Source organism: Somniosus microcephalus, chromosome 8, assembly GCF_052327205.1.
Source record: "Somniosus microcephalus isolate GS21.2 chromosome 8, FLI_Smic_1.0, whole genome shotgun sequence".
Classification (NCBI taxonomy): domain Eukaryota; kingdom Metazoa; phylum Chordata; class Chondrichthyes; order Squaliformes; family Somniosidae; genus Somniosus; species Somniosus microcephalus.
The window spans coordinates 245,933,658-245,956,310 of NC_140994.1; the positions used below are offsets into that span (position 1 = coordinate 245,933,658).

At 45.5% G+C, this 22,653-nt stretch overlaps 1 protein-coding gene across 3 annotated transcripts in view; it reads right to left on the reverse strand.

The window, feature by feature from the left end:
- Positions 1-17,400: 17,400 nt before the first annotated feature.
- The window catches only part of LOC147114252 (uncharacterized), a 31,387-nt gene continuing 26,134 nt past the window's right edge, over positions 17,401-22,653 (reverse strand). For 2 of the 3 annotated variants that reach the window (XM_085995943.1, XM_085995941.1), the window contains exons 9-11: positions 19,683-19,739; positions 17,950-17,993; positions 17,401-17,822 (exon numbers count right to left, since the gene is read on the reverse strand). In XM_085995943.1, coding sequence (XP_085852069.1) covers positions 17,751-17,822; positions 17,950-17,993; positions 19,683-19,739 — 173 coding nt within the window. In that variant the 3' untranslated portion in view covers positions 17,401-17,750. The remainder of the gene's footprint in view (positions 17,823-17,949; positions 17,994-19,682; positions 19,740-22,653) is intronic. The other variant, XM_085995942.1, reaches the window with a different exon arrangement.

Here is a 22,653-nt window from a genome sequence, read left to right on the forward strand (position 1 = left end):
ATATAAGATTGTGAAGGGGTTGGATCGGGTGGATGCGGGGAGGATGTTCCCGATGATGGGTGAAACTAGAACTAGGGGGCATAGTCTTAGAATAAGGGGCTGCTCTTTCAAAACTGAGATGAGGAGGAACTACTTCACTCAGAGGGTGGTAGGTCCATGGAATATGCTGCCCCAAAAAGCTGTAGAAGCTACATCATTACATAAATTTAAAACAGAAATAGACAGTTTCCTAGAAGTAAAGGGAATAAAGGGTTACGGGGAGCAGGCAGGAATTTGGACATGAGTCCAGGTTCGGATCGGACATGGCCCTGTGGGTAGCGGAGCGGGCTCAGGGGCCGTGTAGCCTGGTCCTGCTCCTATTTTGTGTGTCTAATTCTGTTAGATTCAGGAGATGGTTCTGTGATAGTGGATTGGCGGTTAGGATCAGATCAGCCATGATCTTATTAAATGGCGGAGCAGGCTCGAGGGGTCGATTGGCGTACTCCTGCTCCTATTTCTTATGTTCTTATGTTCTTAACTTTGAATCTCCCTCATTCCCCTTTGCAACCTGCTTTGTCTTTCTATATTATTCATGTTTTTATGTTTAATGCATCTGTGAGCTTTTCTCTCTTGTTCCTCCTAAGGTACAAATTTGCCATCTGACTCATTCTACCTCTTACTCACATCCTCAATGTGTTGAAGTCAAGACGTAAATACATTGTAACTGACGAAAAGCTGACCACCAGCTTCAAAAGAAAGTTGTCACCTCATCAGAAAGAGCGACAACTCCAGAAACACCCTGAATGGGAGTTTGCAATGTGTGAACACTTGTAATTTATACTGCAAAGTGCACCCAAAATTATTACTCATCTTGAGGGAGATAAAACAGAAGTTTAAGAAAGTTTTAGCAGAGGTATAAGTTTAGAAGGCACAAGGTTTGATTTTTTGACCCTTACATTTTCAAACTTTTTAAGTGTAAGTAAAAATGTGCATAGAATTTTCTTTACATCTAAAAATGGAGAAATCTGAGGATCATCTTGAATAAAATATATGCTTGTCTGTAGGGGCCGGCACCCCGAGAGAGTGGGAAGGTGCCCCTCGGATTCTTCTAGCCACCCTGTGGGGCGGGTGCCCATGAGGAGCTGTAAATAGCACAGGCCTCTGGGACAGGGTCTACGCTGGGTCGTGCTGACAATCGGAAATCCAGCCCCCTGTGTGGTGTATGTAACCTGTTCCACCTTAAGAGAACTACCTTAAGAGATGTACTACTTTCTCTTGGCTGCTGTATACTGTAATACCGGTGGTGACCACACCGGTATATAAGTGTTGTGTAGGGATCTGCTGGGCAGTTCAGCCCTGACCTCCGAATAGTAAAGACCTGTTAAAGTTATTCTTGTGGTCTGTGTCCAGTGATTTATAATAAGCATAACTGGGAGAGCGCGGGAGACGCCATTTTGAGCCAGTTTAACCACACCCAGGGATGCCGAAGAGTGGCAGTGTCACAGCGTTCGACAATGAAGTAGAAGATTGGTCGACATATGTCGAACGCACAGAAGTGTATTGCAAGGCGAATAAAGTGCCAGATGACAGGAAAGCGTTGGTATTGTTGAATTCAATGGGTGCAAAAACGTATGGCTTACTGTGAAACCTCGTAACCCCAGAGAAGCCAGTGGAAAAGGATTTTGAAAACATAGTGTCAATCCTACAGGACCACTTAAACCCCACACCGCTGCTGATAGCAGAAAGATTTAAGTTTCACAAAAGGAACCAGCATAAAGATGAAAGTAATGCTGAGTATTTAACGGAACTGCGCAAGCTATCGAAACACTGCCAGTTTGGAACGGGACTAGCAGATACTTTAAGGGACAAGTTTGTGTGTGGGCTTCAAAGTGAAGGAACCCAGAAACGGCTTCTATCAGAAAAGGATTTTATGCTGGACAAGGTTTTCAGCATGGCAGTGTCACACAAAGCAGCCGCACGGGGCGCTGCAGAGATACAACGGAGACCGCAAGAATATGGCACAAATGTAATGTCATACAGAACAGTGAAGTGCTATCGCTGCGGCAGAACAACACACGACCATAATGATTGCTGGTTCAAGGACAAAGTGTGCAGACAGTGTGGAAAAGTAGGACACATAGCAAGAGTCTGCAGGTCAGGAAAGAAAACCAGCAGCAAGAAATCTCCACAGGAGAAGTACAAGAAGGTGCATAAGGTGACGGAGAGTAGTTCAGATGAACAGAAAAGTGATACAGACTCCGGAAGCAAGGAGCTGGGTTGTCTGAAACTACATAAGGTGATCAAAAAGGAGGATCACCAAACTATCTGGGTCACGCTCAAGATAGCCGGAGTCCAAGTGAAAATGGAATTGGACACAGGATCAGCCCTAACAGTCATAAACCGAAAGGCCTACAAGCGGCTATTCTCACATATACCCTTGAGAGATACAGAGATTGTCTTGAAGACGTACACAGGGCAAAAAGTCTACCCCAAAGGAAAAATAAGGGTGAACGTTATATATAATGGCAAGGAAACACCAAAAATGGACCTATATGTATAGCCAGATGGAGGACCACCACTACTAGGACGTGAATGGGTCTGGAAGATACAGCTAGATTGGCATTCCATACAAGCACTGACTGTAGATGCCAAAAAGGATGACGACGTCACACCTGGACGACTGTCAAAAATGCTAACTGACGCACAAGAAGTGTTCCAGGAGGGACTCGGAACACTAAAAGGCATAACAGCGATGATCAAAATAGAGGAAAATGCAAGCCCAAAGTTTTTTAAGGCCAGACCGGTGCCTTATGCGATCCGCCCAGCCGTCGAAGCAGAGCTGGAAGGTTTGGAACATTCAGGAGTACTGTCCAAAGTGGACTGGAGCGAGTGGGCTACACCCATCGCTCCTGTAATGAAGAGGTCGTTGAGTAATACACCTGGGGAACCAAAGAAGGTTCACATCTGTGGGGTCTTTAAGGTGACAGTGAACCCAGTCCTTCACACGGTACAATATCCGCATCCGCGGATTGAAGATATTTTCGCCTCGCTATCTGGAGGAAAACGCTTCACTAAGATTGATCTGGCCCAGGCGTACCTGCAAATGGATGTAGAAGAAGCCTCGAAACAGTACCTCACGATCAACACCCATAAAGGTCTCTACCAATACAACCGGCTGGTGTTCGGGGTAGCATCAGCTCCGGCTATTTGGCAAAGGGCAATGGATCAAGTCTTGCAAGGGATTCCAGGGACCCAGTGTTATTTGGACGACATCCTGGTCACGGGCGAAAATGACAGTGATCACCTCGCCAACCTGGAGCAGGTGCTCACTAGATTGAAGGAATATGGGCTCCGAGCTAATCGCCACAAATGCGAGTTTTTCCAGAAACAGATCTCGTATTGTGGCCACGTTATTGATGAAGAGGGGTTACATAAGTCCCCTGAAAAGATTGAGGCAGTAGTCAAGACTCCAGCACCGGAAAATGTGTCACAACTGAGGTCGTTCCTCGGGCTGGTGAACTACTACCATAAGTTCTTGCTGAATTTGTCTACAGTATTACACCCACTGAACACCCTACTGCAAACGGGGGTACCATGGAAGTGGAATGACGAATGTAAACGAGCTATCCAGAAGTGCAAAAAATTGATCACATCAAAAGAGGTGTTGGCTCATTTCAACCCAGCACTACCAATTCGGTTGCATTAGAAATAAAAGGGGGGCTTTTGGCAGTTACAAAAGACTAAAGATGGAGGAAGCCCTAGAGGAGTATAAAAAGTGCAGGGGCATACTTAAAAAAGAAATTAGGAGGGCGAGGAGGGGCCATGAAATAACACTGGCGAGCAAAATAAAGGAAAATCCTAAGATGTTTTATAAGTATATTAAGGGCAAGAGGATAACCAGGGAAAGGGTAGGGCCCATTAGGGACCAAAGTGGCAATCTGTGTGTAGAGCCAGAGGATGTAGGCGGGGTTTTAAATGAATTTTTTGCATCTGTGTTCACTATGGAGAAAGACGATGCAGACATAGAAATCGGGCAAGGGGACTGTGACATACTTGAACATATTAGCATCGAGAGGGAGGAGGTGCTAGCGGTTTTAGCAGGCCAAAAAGTGGATAAATCCCCAGGCCCGGACGAGATGTATCCCAGGCTGCTGTGGGAGGCAAAGGAGGAGATTGCAGGGGCTCTGACACAAATTTTCAGAACCTCTCTGGCCACAGGGGATGTACCAGAGGACTGGAGAACAGCTAACGTAGTACCATTATTCAAGAAGGGTAGCAGGGATAAACCAGGGAATTACAGGCCAGTGAGTCTAACATCTGTGGTGGGGAAATTATTGGAAAAAATTCTGAGGGACAAAATTAATCTCCACTTGGAGAGGCAAGGATTAATCGGGGATAGTCAGCATGGCTTTGTCAAGGGTAAATCATGTCTGACAAATCTGATTGAATTTTTCGAGGGGGTGACTAGTGGGGTGGATGAGGGAAATGCTGTGGATGTGGTTTACATGGACTTCAGTAAAGCTTTTGACAAAGTCCCGCATAGGAGACTGGTTAAGAAGGTAAGAGCCCATGGGATCCAGGGTGCCTTGGCGCGTTGGATCCTAAACTGGCTGAGTGGCAGGAGGCAGAGGGTGATGGTTGAAGGTTGCTTTTGTGACTGGAAGCCTGTGTCCAGTGGGGTACCTCAGGGATCGGTGCTGGGTCCCTTGTTGTTCGTGATCTACATAAATGATTTGGATGAGAATGTAAAAGGTATGATCAGTAAGTTCGCAGATGACACGAAAATTGGTGGGGTGGTAAATTGCGAGGAGGAAAGCCTCCGGCTACAGGACGATATAAATGGGTTGGTCAGATGGGCGGAAAAGTGGCAAATGGAATTTAACCCTGAAAAGTGCGAGGTGATGCATTTTGGACAGACAAATAAGGCAAGGGAATACACAATGAGTGGTAGGACCCTAGGAAGTACAGAGGGTCAGAGGGACCTTGGTGTACATGTACATAGATCCCTGAAGGCAGCGGAGCAGGTAGATAAGGTGGTTAAAAAGGCATATGGGATACTTGCCTTCATTAGCCGAGGCATAGAATATAAGAGCAGGGAGGTTATGATGGAGCTGTACAAAACGCTGGTGAGGCCACAGCTGGAGTACTGTGTGCAGTTCTGGTCACCTCACTATAGGAAGGATGTGATTGCTTTGGAGAGGGTGCAGAGAAGATTCACCAGGATGTTACCTGGGATGGAGCACCTCAGCTATGAAGAGAGGCTGGACAGGCTGGGGTTGTTTTCCTTGGAGCAGAGAAGGCTGAGGGGGGACCTTATTGAGGTGTACAAAATGATGAGGGGCATAGATAGGGTAGATAAAGAGGAACTTTTCCCCTTAGTGGGGGGGTCAATAACAAGGGGGCATAGATTCAGGGTAAGGGGCAGGAGATTTAGAGGGGATTTGAGGAGGAACTTTTTCACCCAGAGGGTGGTTGGAATGTGGAACTCAATGCCTGAAAGGGTGGTAGAGGCAGGAACCCTCACAACATTCAAGAAGCATTTGGATGAGCACTTGAAATCCTATTGCATACAAGCCTATGGACCAAATGCTGGAAAATGGGATTAGACTGCACAGGGATGGATGGGCGGCGCAGACACGATGGGCTGAAGGGCCTCTTTCTGTGCTGTAAAACTCTATGACTCTATGACTCTATGATGCATCACCCTATGGAATTGGAGCGGTGCTGTCGCACAAATTCCCAGACGGCTCGGAGAGGCCAGTAGCCTTTGCGTCTCGGTCACTAACCTCAGCCAAGCGTAACTACGCCCAGATTGACAGGGAGGCCCTCAGCCTAGTGTGGGGAGTGAAAAAGTTCAACCACTATCTGTACGGGCAGAAGTTCACCTTGCTGACTGACCACCAACCACTTGTCTCCATCTTTAATCCAAAGAAGGGCGTTCCAGTGATGACTGCGCAACGGCTACAAAGATGGTCCCTTTTTCTAGGGGCGAACCAATATGATATCGAGTATAAGGGCACGAAACAGCATGGAAACGGTGATGGGCTATCACGCCTGCCACTGCCTACTGCGGAGGAAGAACCAGCAGTGGACCCTGTCGAAATATTTTATTCGACTATAATTGAACGCTTGCAAGTAAGTAACGCTGATATAGAGAAGGAGACCCGAAATGACCCGACACTGTCTCGGGTATATGACTTGACGGTGAAGGGATGGCCAACACATCGTGACTCACTGTTGCCAGCATTCTCATCCAGAAGAGAACAGCTGTCAGTATGCCAGGGGACCTTGATGTGTGGATCCCGAGTGGTAATTCCACCCAAGTTAAGGGAGAGAGTGCTCAATGAGCGTCACGAAGGTCATCTGGGAGGGGTGAAAATGAAAAGCCTGGCTAGGGCTTATGTGTGGTGGCCGGGGATCGATCAGCAAGTCGAAGACCTGACAACAAGCTGCTCAGGATGCCAGAAGGTGAAAATGCACCACCACATGCCCCTCTACACCCATGGGAGTGGCCCTCATCTCCATGGCAACGGGTGCATATTGATTTTGCTGGTCCATTCATGGACTCAATGTTTTTAATAGCCATGGATGCGCACTCGAAATGGCCTGAGGTCATCAAAATGTCCTCCACCACCACGGAGAAAACTATTGCAGTCCTACGGACCATATTTGCCAGCAACGGCTTGACAGAGCAGATTTGCTCTGATAATGGGCCACAGTTCGTGTCCGAAGTGTTTCGAAGATTTATGAAAAGGAATGGGGTAAGGCATTACACATCCGCCCTGTATCATCCAGCCACAAATGGATTGGCTGAGAGGTTCATACAAACCTTTAAAAAAGCAGTAAGGGCCATGTGCGATGACGACATTCCACTGCAGCATAAGGTGGACAATTTCCTGTTAGCCTACAGAAATGCGACACATTCAGTCACCAACCAGACCCCGGCCATGATGTTCTTTAACCGAAGGTTGAGATCTCGTCTGGATTTGCTCAGACCAAATGTACGAAGAGATGTTGAGAATAAGGAATTCCAGCACATCAATGAGAAGCCGACAAGGAGCTTCAATGTAGGGCAACCAGTCTTGGCCCGCGACTACCGAACAGAGAAATGGCAACCAGGAACGATATGCACACGGCAGGGGCCACTAATGTACACAGTGGATGTTGGGGAGTACATTGTGAGATGCCATGTCGACCAGATCCTAGAGTCACAGGAATGAGTCAACCCCATGTCTCGCATACCTGGTGATGAACCCAACATACAGGTAGCATCTACCCCAGAAACAGTAGCATCGGAAGCTGATGAACCAACCGACGACAGGGGCCAGAATCGCCTCCACACCTAGAGGAAGACACTCAGGAAAGGCACTATCCAGAAAGGATCAGGAAGCCGCCCCAAAGACTGAATTTATAAATGGACTATTTTCAGTTAATGTTGCATGTTAAAAGTATTAATTGTAATTAGTTGATATTTAATTGTTAAATGAATGTTATGGTACTGGTAATCTAAAAGGGGAGGAATTGTAGTGTATGTACCTTTAAGGGGAGAACTACTTTTTACAGCTCCTGTATACTGTAGTACCGGCAGTGACCACACCTGTATATAAACCCTGAGTAGGGATCTGTACAATTAGTTTTAGAGTAACCCTCATCCAGTAAACACATGTTGATTGTTCCCTGCAGTCTCTTGTCTAATTATTGAAGGACACACAACATCAAGATACACGGATCTAACAGAACTCACACTGGTAACCAAGGAAAAGAAAGAATGATAAGAAAGATTTGTATTATATAGCGCCTTTCACAACCTCAGGACATCCAAGGCAATTTATAGCCAATGAAGAACTTTTGAAGTGTAGTCATCTTTGTAATGTAGAAAACATGGCAACCAATCTGTGCACAGCAAGCTCCCACAAACAGCAATGTGATAATGATCAGGTAATCTGCTTTAGTGACATTGATTGAGGGATAAATATTGGCCAGGGCTCCAGGGAGATTCCCTGCTCTGCTTTGAAATAATGCAATGGGATCTTTTACGCCCACCTGAGAGAGCAGATGGTGCCTCGGTTTAAAGTCTTGTCCAAAAGACAGCACCTCCCACAGTGCAGCGCTCCCTCAGTACTGCACGGAGCGTCAGATTAGATTTTTGTGGTTAAATCTTTGAAGTGGGATTTGAACCAACAACCTTATAACTCAGATGCAATAGTGCTACCAACTTTTTTTTTTAAATATACTTTATTGAATATTAAGAACATTTACAACATCATGATCATTTCATTGTATCATAAAATTCCATTCCGCCGCTCTGCACAGCCATTCCGCTATTTTAACATCAAAACCTGAAGTTTAATTTGCCTCCTGTAACATATATTAATCGATTGTACTTTAAAAATTGATTGTAAAATACTGTCCTTAAATTCCTTTCTGAATAAAACATCCACAGAGCCTTATAATGATCTATTAGCTTATATTTCAAATATTCTTTTAGATTGATTCTCCTCCCCTTAAAAAACCAGAGCATTCCTTCTTTGCACAATCATGAATCTAGCCAAACTGAACATTAAATTATTTGCCACTCCGCTGGACTCGGGCAGACTCTCTTGCAATCCCCATCTCAAAATTGAGTCCCACGGGATTCCCATTCTCGCTCTTCGGTCCCCACCCAGCAAAAAAACTTCACACAACTGTCGAACATAGTAATTCAAATCATTTAACTGTGGACATAACACCAGTAAATGGGACAGAGTCTCATCCCGTGTCCCACACACTGGGCAAGTTGCCCCCTCCACTCGTCCAACCTTGCACAAGACCGTCATGGTAAAAATCCGGTTATGAGCCAATTTGAAATCCAGTTCAATCCACTCTGGACATTTAAAATTCGCCCACACTCCCTTCCAAATCCTGTTGAAGTCCAGCTGTGGGTATATACTCTGCCAAAACTCCTGACCAGCAGGTGTCTTGAATCTCCATTCTCTAAATACCTCATAGAAATCTCGAGTATTACAATTGTTAAATTGGACCAACTCTCCCGCTTTCTCCAGCAGAAAGCTTGGAAAAGCGGGACACATTTTACTTCCTTTGGAGATTTCCGCATTTATTTCTTCCATCCAATCCTGTGGCATTGCCCTCACAATCTTCTCATACATGATCCCTATTGCTTTTTCCTCTACCTCCTGATCCTCCTCCCACACCATGTCCCTCACTGTTGTGTCCGTCAGTAATAAGACACAAGACTGCAGGAGAACAGTACAACAGGTGTTTACTCAACGTGGCTCACTCTGGAACTGAACCGTACAGATTACTACTCAGTGCTATATACACGTGTGGTCACTGCCGGTACTGCAGTGTACATGAGCTGTAAAAAGTAGTTCCCCCTTAAAGGTATATACATTCTATATATACATTACAATTCCTCCCTTTCAGGTTAACAGTACCATAACACTCATTTAACAATTAAATATCAAACTAATTACAATTAACACTTTTAACATACAACGTTATCTGAAAATAGTCCATTTATATATTCAGTCTTTGGGGAGGCTTCCTGATCCTTTCTGGATAACGCCTTTCCTGAGTGTCTCGCTCTTGGTGCGGAGGCGATTCTGGCCCCCTGTCATCGGTTGGGTCATCAGCTTCCGATGCTACTGTTTCTGAGGTAGATGCGACCTGTACGTCGGGTTCCTCACCAGGTACATATGGGCGAGACATGGGGTTGACTTGTTCCTGTGACTCTAGGATCTGGTCAGCATGGCGTCTCACGATGTTCTCCCCAACGTCCACTGTGTACATTAGTGGGCCCTGCCGTGTGCATATCGTTACTGGCTGCCATTTATCTGTTCAGTAGTCGCGGGCCAAGACTGGTTGCCCTACATTGAAGCTCCTTGTTGGCTTCTCATGGATGTGCTGGAATTGCTTACTCTCAACATCTCTTCGTACGTTTGGTCTGAGCAAATCCAGGCGAGATCTTAACCTTCGGTTAAAGAACATCATGGTCGGGGCCTGGTTGGTGACTGCATGTGTCGCATTCCGGTAGGCGAACAGGAAATTGTCCACCTTATGCTGCAGCGGAATTATGTCATTGTACATAGCCTTTATTGCCTTCTTAAAGGTTTGTACGAACCTCTCAGCCAATCCATTTGTGGCTGGATGATACAGGGCGGATGTGTAATGCCTTACCCCATTCTTCTTCATAAACCTCTGGAAATCTTCGGACACAAACTATGGTCCGTTATCGGGGCAAATCTGTTCTGGCAAGCCGGTCCTGGCAAAAATGGTCCGTAGGACTGCAATAGTTTTCTCCGTGGTGGTGGAGGACATTTTGATGACCTCAGGCCATTTCGAGTGCGCATCCATGGCTATTAAAAACATTGAGTCCATGAATGGACCAGCAAAATCAATATGCACCCATTGCCATGGAGATGAGGGCCACTCCCATGTGTGTAGAAGGGCATGTGGTGGTGCATTTTGGACTTTCTGACATCCTGATCAGCTCTTGGTCAGGTCCTCGATTTGTTTATCGATTCCCGGCCACCACACATAAGCCCTGGCAAGGCTTTTCATGTTTACCCCTCCCAGATGACCCTCATGAAGCTCATTGAGCACTCTATCCCTTAACTTGGGTGGAATTACCACTCGGGATCCACACATCAAGGTCCCGCGGCACACTGACAGCTGTTCTCTTCTTGACGAGAATGCTGGCAACAGTGAGTCACCATGTGCTGGCCATCCCTTCACCGTCAAATCATATACCCGAGACAGTGTCGGGTCATTTTGGGTCTCCTTTTCTATACGAGTGTTAGTTACCGGTAGGCATTCAACTATAGTCGAATGAAATATTTCGACAGGATCCACTGCTGGTTCTTCCTCCGCAGTAGGCAGTGGCAGGCGTGATAGCCCATCAGCATTTCCATGCTGTTTCGTGCCCTTATATTCAATCTCATAGTGGTGCGCCCCTAGAAAGAGTGACCATCTTTGTAGTCGTTGCGCAGCCATCACCGGAACGCCCTTCTTCGGATTAAAAATGGAGACAAGGGGCTGGTGGTCAGTCAGCAAGGTGAACTTCTGCCCGTGCAGATAGTGATTGAACTTTTTCACTCCCCACACTAGGCTGAGTGCCTCCCTGTCAATCTGGGCGTAGTTACGCTCGGCTGAGGTTAGTGATTGTGACTTAAAGGCTATTGGCCTCTCTGAGCCGTCTGAGAATTTGTGCGACAGCACCGCTCCAATGCCGTAGGGTGACGCATCACACGCCAACCGAATTGGTAGTGCTGGGTTGAAATGGGCCAATACCTCTTTCGATGTGATTAGTGTTTTGCTCTTCTGGAAAGCTCATTTACATTCGTCACTCCATTTCCATGGCACCCCAGTTTGCAGTAGGGTGTTCCGTGGGTGTAGTATTGTAGACAAATTTGGCAAGAACTTATGGTAGTAGTTTACCAGCCCGAGGAACGACCTCAGTTGTGATATGTTTTCCGGTGCTGGAGCCTTGACTACTGCCTCAATCTTTTCTGGGGACTTATGTAACCCCTCTTTATCGATAACGTGGCCACAATACAAGATGGTTTTTTTTAAAGTCGTATTTGTGGCGGTTAGCTCGGAGCCCATATTCCTTCAATCTAGTGAGCACCTGCTCCAGGTTGGCGAGGTGATCACCCGTGACCAGGATGTCGTCCAAATAACACTGGGTCCCTGGGATCCCTTGCAGGACTTGTTCCATTGCCCTTTGCCAAATAGCCGGAGCTGATACAACCAGCTGGTATTCGGGGTAGCATTGGTAGAGACCTTTATGGGTGTTGATTGTGAGGTATTTTTTTGATGCTTCTTCTACCTCCATTTGCAGATACGCCTGGGCCAGATCAATCTTAGTGAAGCGTTTCCCTCCAGATAGTGAGGCGAAAATATCTTCAATCCGTGGAAGTGGATATTGTACGGTGTGAAGGACTGGGTTCACTGTTACCTTAAAGTCCCCACAGATGCGAACCATCCTTGGTTCCCCAGGCGTGCTGCTCAACGACTTTTTCATCACAGGGACGATGAGCGTAGCCCACTCGCTCCAGTCTACCTTGGACAGTACTCCTGAACGTTCCAAACTCTCCAGCTCTGCTTCGACGGGTGGGCGGATCGCATAAGGTACCGGTCTGGCCTTAAAAAATTTTGGGCTTGCGTTTTCTTCCATTTTAATTGATGCTGTCATGCCTTTTAGTGTTCCGAGTCCTTGCTGGAATACTTCTTGCGCGTCGGTTATGATCTTTGATGAAATAAAACCTCTCCTTCAATGTTGACCCACCTGTTCAAAATATTGGCTGTTCTAAAAATTCCTCAGCCCCCTTGGGCATAAACTGCACACTTATTAAAAGTTGGGCCCAAGTCTCTACAACCCCCTTATAAAACTTCAGGAGAAGTTTAATCGATTTCAAAAATATACTATTGTATTCGATATACAATATCACCTGCCCTCCTATCCCACTTCATTTTAAAAAATGCTCAAAACTCTTCCAAAAACTTGTATTTGACTTCTGATGAAACCTCTTCGCCCATTTGATTCTAAAGGATTTTTTCTTCAAATCAATATCTGGGAAATTGAGTCCTCCCTGATTTCTCCGTCCAATGATGGTATTGTAAGCCACCAAGGCTGGTTTCCCTTCCCATAAAAACCTCACACAAGCCTCTCGGATGGACTTTTCCACCCACTCAGGAATATCCTCCACCGTCAATAAGCACCATAGCTTAGATAGCAGGAGAGCGGACCACTGTCGCTCTTCCTTGCACTTTCAACCACCTTCTTTCCCATCTTCCCAAAATCTTTTTAATTTTCATAACCTTTGGTTCCCAATTTAATCGATCCACTTCATCCCTGTATTCCTTGCACTCCATATGCACCCCCAGAACTTCCAAAACCTCCACCACCTTAAAGGGATTTTCCCCCAAACATTCCCCCCTACCCCTTCCAGCAACCAGGCATTGGGACTTACTATAATTCACTCTGGCTCCTGAAGCTCTACAATATTCCTCCACTACATCCATAGCTTTCCTCACTGACTCCCCATTCCTCAATGTCAAGGTTGTGTCATCTGCATATTGGTGTATCACCAACACCAGCCCAGAACCGGGAACCACAATCCCAACTACACCTTGTTTCTTTCGCATCATGTAACCTAATGGTTCTGCTACCAATGTGTACAACAATGGTGGCAGGGGACAACCCTGTCTCACCGATCTTAACTCTGCTGTTCCTAATTCTAAGAACCAAAGCGGAGTGGTCACTAAAAAGTACTTTTTTATAATAAATCTCCATCACCTCAGAACTTAACCCTTCCCACATTAACATAAAATCTATTCAGCTCTGTTTTAAAACATCACCCACCCAACCTGTTCTGAAGAACTCCTTTTTTATGGGGTTCCGGTCCCTCCATAAGTCTCTCAAATTTAAATTTGCCATAATTTTTACTATCATCCCTCTGGAGTTATCATGCTTAAAGGTCATCTGGGCTGAAATGTCCATCCGAGATAAAAATACATTAAAATCCCCCACTATACAAGGATTTTCCACCTCTGCCATTTCAGTGAATAACCCCCGAAAAAACTCACGACACTTGCAATGGTCGTTCGGTGCATAAATATTAAAGAGATCGCAATTAAATTCCTCCGTTTTTACCCTTAGCTGTAAAAATCTCCCCTCAGTGTCCTTGTCCACCAAGGCAACGTTCTCTTTTATGGATGGACTCAACAAAACAGCCACCCCTCTATGGTTATTGTTTGCACAACTTGCAAACACCCCTCCCTTCCAAGCCTTCTGAACTCTTTCCAGGATATCCTCATCCCAAAAGGTTTCTTGCAGACACAAGTCCGTGCCTTTAAAACCCTGCAACAACTGCTGCAATTTCTTCTCACCTCTCAGTCTGTTCCCATTAATCGAGACCAATGTAATCATGGCTCCAAAGAAGGGAAGTATGCTTGATAATCTCCCCATCATTTAATCTCTGGCCCTTCCCTCCTCCCAAGCTCCTTCCCAACTTTTTGGCCAGCTGTTGCTTTTTCCTGCAGCCTCCGACTTGTAGGATTTGCAAAATTGAACATTGTCCTATAAAGATCTATTGGCAGAAAAGGCCTTAATTTTAAAGACTGTTTTAAAAGAAGCACAGAAAAAGGGACACACAAAATGGCTGCCAGACCCCGTGACCAGCTTTTTGGGACATTTTAAAATGGTTCCTGCAGTCCACAGACAGCTTTGTGGATTCAGCCCACAGTAAGTTCTGGAATGCAATTTCGGAGAATGCGAAACCAGACAGAACCCCATACATATAGATTGGATGCAGATCCAATCAGATCGGCCTGTAGACAAAGGCCATCACAATGTTTACCCAAAGGGAAACAGCTTCAAATTCAAAGGGGGACATCAAGACCCATTAAAGACAATACAAGGTCATTCCAGACCAGAGATGACAGTTACCGGCCATCCTGAAAGTACTTTAAACACAATGACTACCCCGCTGCGCTACAAGCCTGCCAACATTTAAACATATGGCGGGAGATAAGGGTCTCAATGAGAAGTATAACCGGAGACCCGGGGTAGCATTCAATGGATATTCGATCTTGAACATTCGAGTCGTTCGGGAGGATTCGATAGACGATTGGGAGCGGAGGTGTTTGGAAGACTCAGAGTAGCCATTGGTGGTTCAGGTTGAGTCAGCGTCCAGACCCGGGGTAGCTATCGGGAGATCATCGACAAACCCCGGGCCGCTGACGAGGCGATAAGGCGGCAACCCTCCAAGTGGAGAAACCCATATAAAGATGGTCAAACAAATGGGCTCTCTCCACACCGACGTCCAGGCCTGCTAACATCCAGCCTGTCCATGTCCATCACCTCGAGGGAGAAAAGAGTGTGTCACAGCCCGCTGCGTTCCGCTGACCATATGGAGACAGGACGCCTGAGAGGACCAAACCGCAGATTTCAAAACCTCTATTTTCTAACTGGGACTGGTGAGCATGTTTCTGGCCCCTCATAAGCTAATCAAGATAGGTTTTAGGGCATTTGTGGGCTGGATTTTCATTCAGTAGTCGGGAAGGAGGCGGGACTACAACTTTCGGGATTTAGTCCCGCCTCCTTCGATGTCCGGCCAATCCACTCAATTTTCCATGATTGACCTTGTTGAGCCCGCCCAGCGGGCTCAGCAGGCCAATTAAGGGCCACCCGGCAACAGGTGATGTCACAGACTGAAATTTCATGTCAAGAGGTGTTGACAGATGAAATATCAGTGTTTCACAGCTGTTTGAAGCTGCCAAACATGGACAGTCTGACTTTTAACCTGAGTCCTTCTACGCAGACTCAGTTAGAACTCACACCAGCACTCAAAGCTGAAGGCTGTCACTTTTGACAGATCGCAGCCATTCTACTTTCAGTGCCGGCTGAGTGATGGACTCCCGACGCCTGGAGGAAGAAAGGCTGTTAAAGTAAGTACAGGTAATTTAAACTTCTTTACACACTTCAGACACACCAAACACACTTACCTTTGCACTCATGCACCCATCACTCACCTGAACACTGACATCACGACGCCTCCAAGTCCTTCAACCCGACGGCCCGCCTCCTCTAACCTGGTGTGGTTTGGAGCCATCGGGAATCCCACACGACACCCCTCAAAATAGGGATTAGGCTAAAAACTGCCTGTTAACTACCTGTTAACAGGCAGTTAATTGGCACTAATCCCTTCCCGCCTTGGGTCGGCGGGTCCCAGTGCGGGGCGGGTACCCGCCTCCTCTGAAACTTACGTGGAGGCGGGTTTTGGGTGGGATGGTGTCGGGACCCCCGACTTCGGGATTTTTGGCCCCCGCGCGCCTACAAGCCCGCCTCACGGCACACTGAAAATCTGGCCCAGAGAGTTTTCCTGCTATCGTGGTTTCTCCAGCAGTGCCGCTCCCTTCGACCTCATCTCAATCTCTGACCCTTCTCTCTCTGGGACAATAGCACACCTATATTGCTCCCTTCTGGCGTCTTTGTCTCGCCGCTCCTGTCCTGCTGCCCTTTAAGGCTCCTGCCTCTTGCACCCTCTCCTTGTCTTGCCCCCTCCTGCTCACCGAGATGTCCGACTCCCAGTCTTTTTTTTGGAGTACTTACATTTACCACGCACCCCGCTCCTGCCTCCTCTCCCCCCGCGGATACCAGGTTCTTTAGGGAGAGCTGAACCATATTAAGGCTCGATTCTGCACTCAACCCTTGCTGCCCTCTGCTGCCTTTGTTCTTTTCCACTGCACTTGGTGTGTTTTCCACCATCTCCATCCTGTTCTCTGTTTTGCAATTTTCTGCCTCTTCCTGTGCTCTTTTCTCCTTCAATTTACCAGCTGTGTCCTCCGACTGCTCCGCTCCTCTGGCCGTTCCACTCACACCTCCTGCTCCTTCTCCCATCTCTTCATCACTCATAGAGCTTCCTTCTGCCTCACACTCACAGTGGGTGGGGCCTTGGTGATGCACCCCACAGCTCTCCACCTTGCAGCTCCAGACAGGCCGCAATTATAACAGTACAAGTCTGGACAGTTTCTTACAAGATGGTCGTGTCCAAGACAATAATTCCAAACCTTCACTTGGTTATCATGCAGTACTCGTAAGTACTGCACTCCTTCCATTGTCTCGAATTACATGCTGTATGGTAATGACTTCACCCACTCTGGGAACCGCACCTTTATGTAACGGGTTCCATCTGCTACCCGTGTTCCTGGATAGTATCCCCTCTTTATTGCTGAGCAAATTTTAATGTCTCACGACTCCAACTTTTTGATTAGCACATCGTCGTCATTATAAACTGGCAAGTTTAAGAATGAGACCACCACCTCTTCCGACTATAGCAAAGATACCTCCAAGAATTTATCGCCAACTTTCAAACTGAGTAAAAGTCTTTCCACTTCCTTTCGGCCACTGACCTTCACCTCAAACCCAACATTCGGCTTTGGTCGGCAGGCAAAGCAACTTCCCTCACCACAGTCCTCATGTATCGCTTGGATAATATTCCAAGCTCGTATCTCCTTATCCTCGCACTGAAACACCACCGTGTTTTCTATTCCAAACCTCCTGCAGTCCCGGCCCAAATCTTTGGGCCTTTTTCTTTCCCTTCCAACCACAGTTTCTCCCCTAATTAAATTCATCTTGGGAACACTGTCCTCTGAGGGGCCCGGCACTCCGGACCCCTCAGCAGCCATCTGGCTGTTGTTTATGGGCCAAAAAGGCCCTAAAACCTGAAAACAAAAACCCCAAAAGCCACCACCAACTTTTTACAAACTCACTCCAACTCCCTGCTGCAATCAGGCAACAAGTAACACCTGCTCACTCCTAGCCCCTCCCACCAGTGAGCAGTAGCTGCATCACTGAGTGAATGAATTAAATGTTGGTGGCTATTAAGAGATGAATTTACTCACATTGACCCAGTCAGAGACGGAAAAACTCAAGTTTAAGCGACACATTGCATAGTTGAATCATCATTGTTGGTTATTACACTTCTGAAACATTAATTTATTTTCATAAATTAGCTGATTTTTTTACATAGCATCTATAGAAGCTGTGAAAGGATTATTGAAGCAATATTAAGGCAACCATTTCTATTTCAAGTTATCATTCATAAGTTATGTTCATGTTTGAACAGCGTGATGCTATGATTGTGTTAAATCAGAGCAGATACAGAGGAAGAAAGCTACATATCTGTTCTCAGGTAAAAATATCAGTTCCCAAAAATGTTATATTCTGCATTTCAAACTCCAAGCTCTTCCTCTCTGTCCTGTGCAGATCATTTATATTTTGCTTGTGCTATTTGTGCATAGATGACAGATGAACCATCTTCCTTTGAAGGAGCCAGGTTCTGCAAGAGAGAAATTAACCATTTATAATAGTGTGATCTATTATTGCATCTCTTTACATCAGATAACAACTTTACAAATTTGTTGCAGATATTAATATTGTAGGTCACGTGATTTCAATTTACTTACAGTATCTGAAGATTGCTTATTGCACTGTGTACCATGTCTGGACCCTGTGATAATTGTAAACATCACAATTAAAGGATAACATTGACGGACTGGGCTGACAAAAATACTGACAATTGGCATAAAAATGTCCGCAATTTACTGCATTTCTCTCATACAGCCAATGGATCAGCAAGACACTGATTGACGGTGAACCCAGTTGGCCTCTGTATGACTCAAATCCACACTAAGCATTTACACAGTGAGCCATTGGGAATATCATAAATGAACTAAGCTACTTCCATGAGTGTTGGGAGATTGCATGACCCGCTGCTAGCTCGTTCAGGTGCTGTTGGAAGTGGGTGCTCTTCGGATGAAACCACATGAAAGTGAGGCTGGTGGAAGCGTGAACTCCTCCTCCAGTCTTATTTCCATTGAAGCATGGGGACAACATAAGGTCCCGTGTCACAGAGCACCATCCCTTTTCCTAGCATTAAGACCCAGGGAATAATTGTTTCCTCGCCACTGATAGTAAAATCAGCTTTACTTATATCTACATGGGAGGAATTTTCACAGTGCCTTTCACATCTTCAAGACATCCCAAAGCAAAATAAACACTTTTATAGTTTAGTCACTGTTCTAGACATCATAACTCCAACAATGCAACATTCCCTCTGTGTAGATTGCAGCAAGCAAGGCTTGAACCCACGACCTTCTTTCTCAGAGGTGAGAGGGCAACCCCTACCCAAGCTGGCAGTCAGAAGGCTGAATCAAGTTTCTTTCTATACCACCTGTGCAATATTTGGTATGATTTGATTCCAAAATGTCAGATGTTTTCCGCTTACTATAGTTCCATATTGCTAATAACTTCAACATTTAGTTCAAAAATAGTTGCAATAAAGTGGTTGTCTATCACATCAACTTTTTTCTAGAAAATGTTCCAATTGGAAAGGCACTACCAATTCTATTAATAAAGTATACAATGTTGCCAATATTTACCATGTGTTATTATCTGTGCAGGAGAATGCATTGGTCTTAAGGGTCCTTCGCCATCCTACGATATTTTATATGTTTATTTTCAGGATGTGGCTGACCCTGATCAGAGACACATTTATTGCCCATCCCCAGTTGCCCCAAGAAGGCAGTGGGCATTCTTCCTCAAGAAATTTTATGTTTCAGAGAGCAGTAAGCGTTAACTACATAGTGTGTATTAGAGTCCCATTTAAGCCATAAGGCAGTTGCATTTCCCTGAAGGACATTATTAAACCCAATTATTTAGAGTTCCCTGGTGCTAGCCTACAAATGATAAGATTTATTGGATTCAGTTTATTGGATTCACTTTCACAACATGGTAGGATTGGAACTCCTGACTTTCCGGTTTTTAATCTAGTACCGTAGTCACCACAATACTGTGTCTTACTGTTGAGGTACGTTAATATTTGTTGTTTCTAGTTCTACAGTCTCAAAGCAGTTCCTACTAGGAACAGACCTGCAGCACAATACTTTCTCTAATTCAAAATTATTGGCAATTTCACTCACAGAGGGCACAAGATGTATGTGTGTGGCAAATGGAAAAATGGCCCAATGGTGCCCTTCCGAGGTTGGCGATGGGACACTTTGACGGGGCAGAGTATGAGGAGCTTTACCCGAGGAGTGCCTGATGAGGTGCCTAAATGAGTTTTATTACCCAGCACTAACATTCCTCACCTTGATGAACACAAAAATGAAAAAAATGAAAAAATGTTAGTTTTCACTACCTGGTGCTTTTTCCTGAAAAGCGATAGATCCGTAATGAATATCTTCTCTCTCTGTGTCTGCAGAGAATAAGATGGAAATAAAGAGTTTGCATCTAAGTATTTAGGCCTAGTAGGCCAGAAAGCTGCCAGTACCACCATGGGCCGAGGTTAACGGCCGGCCGCAAAAAGAGCGCAGGCAGCACCGGTATTTTGGTGCTGCCCGGTCATTATCATTATTCAGCCCAGCAAGGACTGTGAGGTGGGTCGGGACTCGAGGCCAGCATCGGGGGATGGGGGGACCTGGAATCGGGGCCAGCATCGGGTGGGGGGGGAGATCGGAGAGGGCCTGGAGGTTGGAGTCGAGAGTGAGGTCGGAGGTGCTAATGGTAAGTACTTACCTTTTTTCCATTCGGCATTGTTTAACGTTTGTTTTCCCGGGAGTAAACATCGCTGGTGCTGGCTGCCTCAGACGCAAGCCAAATTTGCAAGAGGGAGCAGAAGCAGGCGTTAGGCCCCTTATTTGAATATGTTAATGGGCTGACACCTGCTTCAAATGAAGCTAAACAACGCCTTTGTTTTGTCATCACCAATATGGCATCTGGCACGGCCTATGCCGGAATTGGTTGGTAAAATGTTGGAGTCCATTATTAAGGAAGCAGTAACAGGACATTTGGATAAGCATAATTTAATCAGACAGAGTCAGCATGGTTTTATGAAGGGGAAGTCCTGTTTGACAAATTTGCTCGAATTCTTTGAGGATGTAACAAACCGGGTGGATAAAGGGGAACCAGTGGATGTGGTGTATTTGGACTTCCAAAAGGCATTTGACAAGGTGCCACATAAATGATTACTGCACAAGATAAAAAATCACGGGATTGTGGGTAATATACTGGCATGGGTGGAAGATTGGCTATCTAACAGAAAACAGAGAGTTGGGATAAATGGTTCATTCTCGGGTTGGCAATCAGTAACTAGTGGTGTTCCGCAGGGGTCAGTGCTGGGACCCCAACTCTTTACAATCTATATTAACAATTTGGAGGAGGGGACCAAGTGCAACATATCCACGTTTGCCAATGATACAAAGATGGGAGGGAAAGCAGTGAGTGAGGAGGACATAAAAAACCTGCAAAAGGACATAGACAGGCTAAGTTAGTGGGCAGAAATTTGGCAGATGGAATATAATGTTGGAAAGTGTGAGGTTATGCACTTTGGCAGAAAAAAATCAAAGAGCAAGTTATTATCTAAATGGAGAGAAACTGCAAAGTGCTACAGTACAAAGGGATCTGGGGGTCCTGGTACATGAAACACAGAAGGTTAGTATGCAGGTACAGCAGGTGATCAGGAAGGCCAATGGAATCTTGGCTTTTATTGCAAGGGGGATGGAGTATAAAAGCAGGGAAGTCTTGCTTCAGTTATACAGGGTACTGGTGAGGCCACACCTGGAATATTGCGTACAGTTTTGGTTTCCATATTTAAGAAAAGATATACTTGCTCTCGAGGCAGTTCAGAGAAGGTTCACTCGGTTGAATCCGGAGATGAGGGGGTTGACTTATGAGGACAGGTCGAGTAGGTTGGGCCTCTACTCATTGGAATTCAGAAGACTGAGAGGCGATCTTATCGAAACATATAAGATTGTGAGGGGGCTTGATCGGGTGGATGCGGGGAGGATGTTTCCACTGATGGGTGAGACAAGAACTAGGGGGCATAATCTTAGAATAAGGGGTTGCCTTTTCAAAACTGAGATGAGGAGAAACTTCTTCACTCAGAGGGTAGTAAATCTATGGAATTTGCTACCTCAGAGAGCTGTGGAAGCTGCGACATTAAATAAATTTAAAACGGAGAAGGCGGTTTCCTAGCTGATAAGGGAATTAGGGGTTACGGGGAGCGGGCAGGGAAGTGGACGTGATTCTAGGTTCGGATCAGCCATGATCCTATTGAATGGCGGAGCAGGCCCGAGGGGCCATATGGCCTACTCCTGCTCCTACTTCTTATGTTATCTTATGTTATCTTATGGGCAAATGGCATTTATTCCACAGAACCAGCCTTAACAACCAACGCCAAACTCCCGAATTTCTAGGCCTTAGCGCCTTAAAATATCCCAAAGCAAGTAATGAATTACTTTTAAAGTGGAATATTGTTGTCAGGTAAACAAACACTATTCAAGGTCCCAAAAGCAGGAAATGAGGAAACAACCAGTTAATCTCTTGTGGTCGTTTTGGTTCCGCGAAGAATTTTTGTCAGGACAACTTCCTGCTCCACTTCAAATGATACGATGGAATCTTTAACATTCACCGAAACAGTTCTCAACTGAACGTCAACACTTGCAAAACTGCAGTCCTCCCCCTGAAGTGTCGGTCTAGAGTATATGCTCAAAGTCTGTAATGGGGCTTGAACACACAACTTTCTGTCTCCGAAGTGACGGTGCTGCCAAGTTGTCTCATAAATTGGAGCATCAACACCGTAGATCTATTGGTGCAGATTTACTAAACAATGTAAATGAAAAACAGCTCGCTGATCATAATATCTTTTCCAATTTTAATCTCTTTATTCTCTTTTCTCCCACCTCTCCTGACTCTCACTGGGTTCTGGTTCCACAAGTACTGACAGTCCTCCAGTAAATAACTCAAATATTGATTCTTCATCTGTGAGTCTGGATATGAATTGTTGGGAAGCTATATGATCATGTGGAGTCTCAAAGCCAAGCGTGATCCTGACATCTGCACTTGTTGCTACTTGTTTACTTTGTTTTAGTGATTCATATTATTTCTAAACAGCCATTCCTATTGCAAACTTGTAATCTACACAATGACTAACATGACTGAATAAATAGGCTGCTGTATTTTGCTTGAAGTCTTTTATCGTGCACCAGCGTCACAAAGATCTATTTTACTAAAGATTGTTAAATATCTCAGAATTTATCATTGCCTCTCTGAAGAGCTTCCGAGCCAAATTATTAAACAAGAACCAACATTTTAACTCAATGAAATCTGAC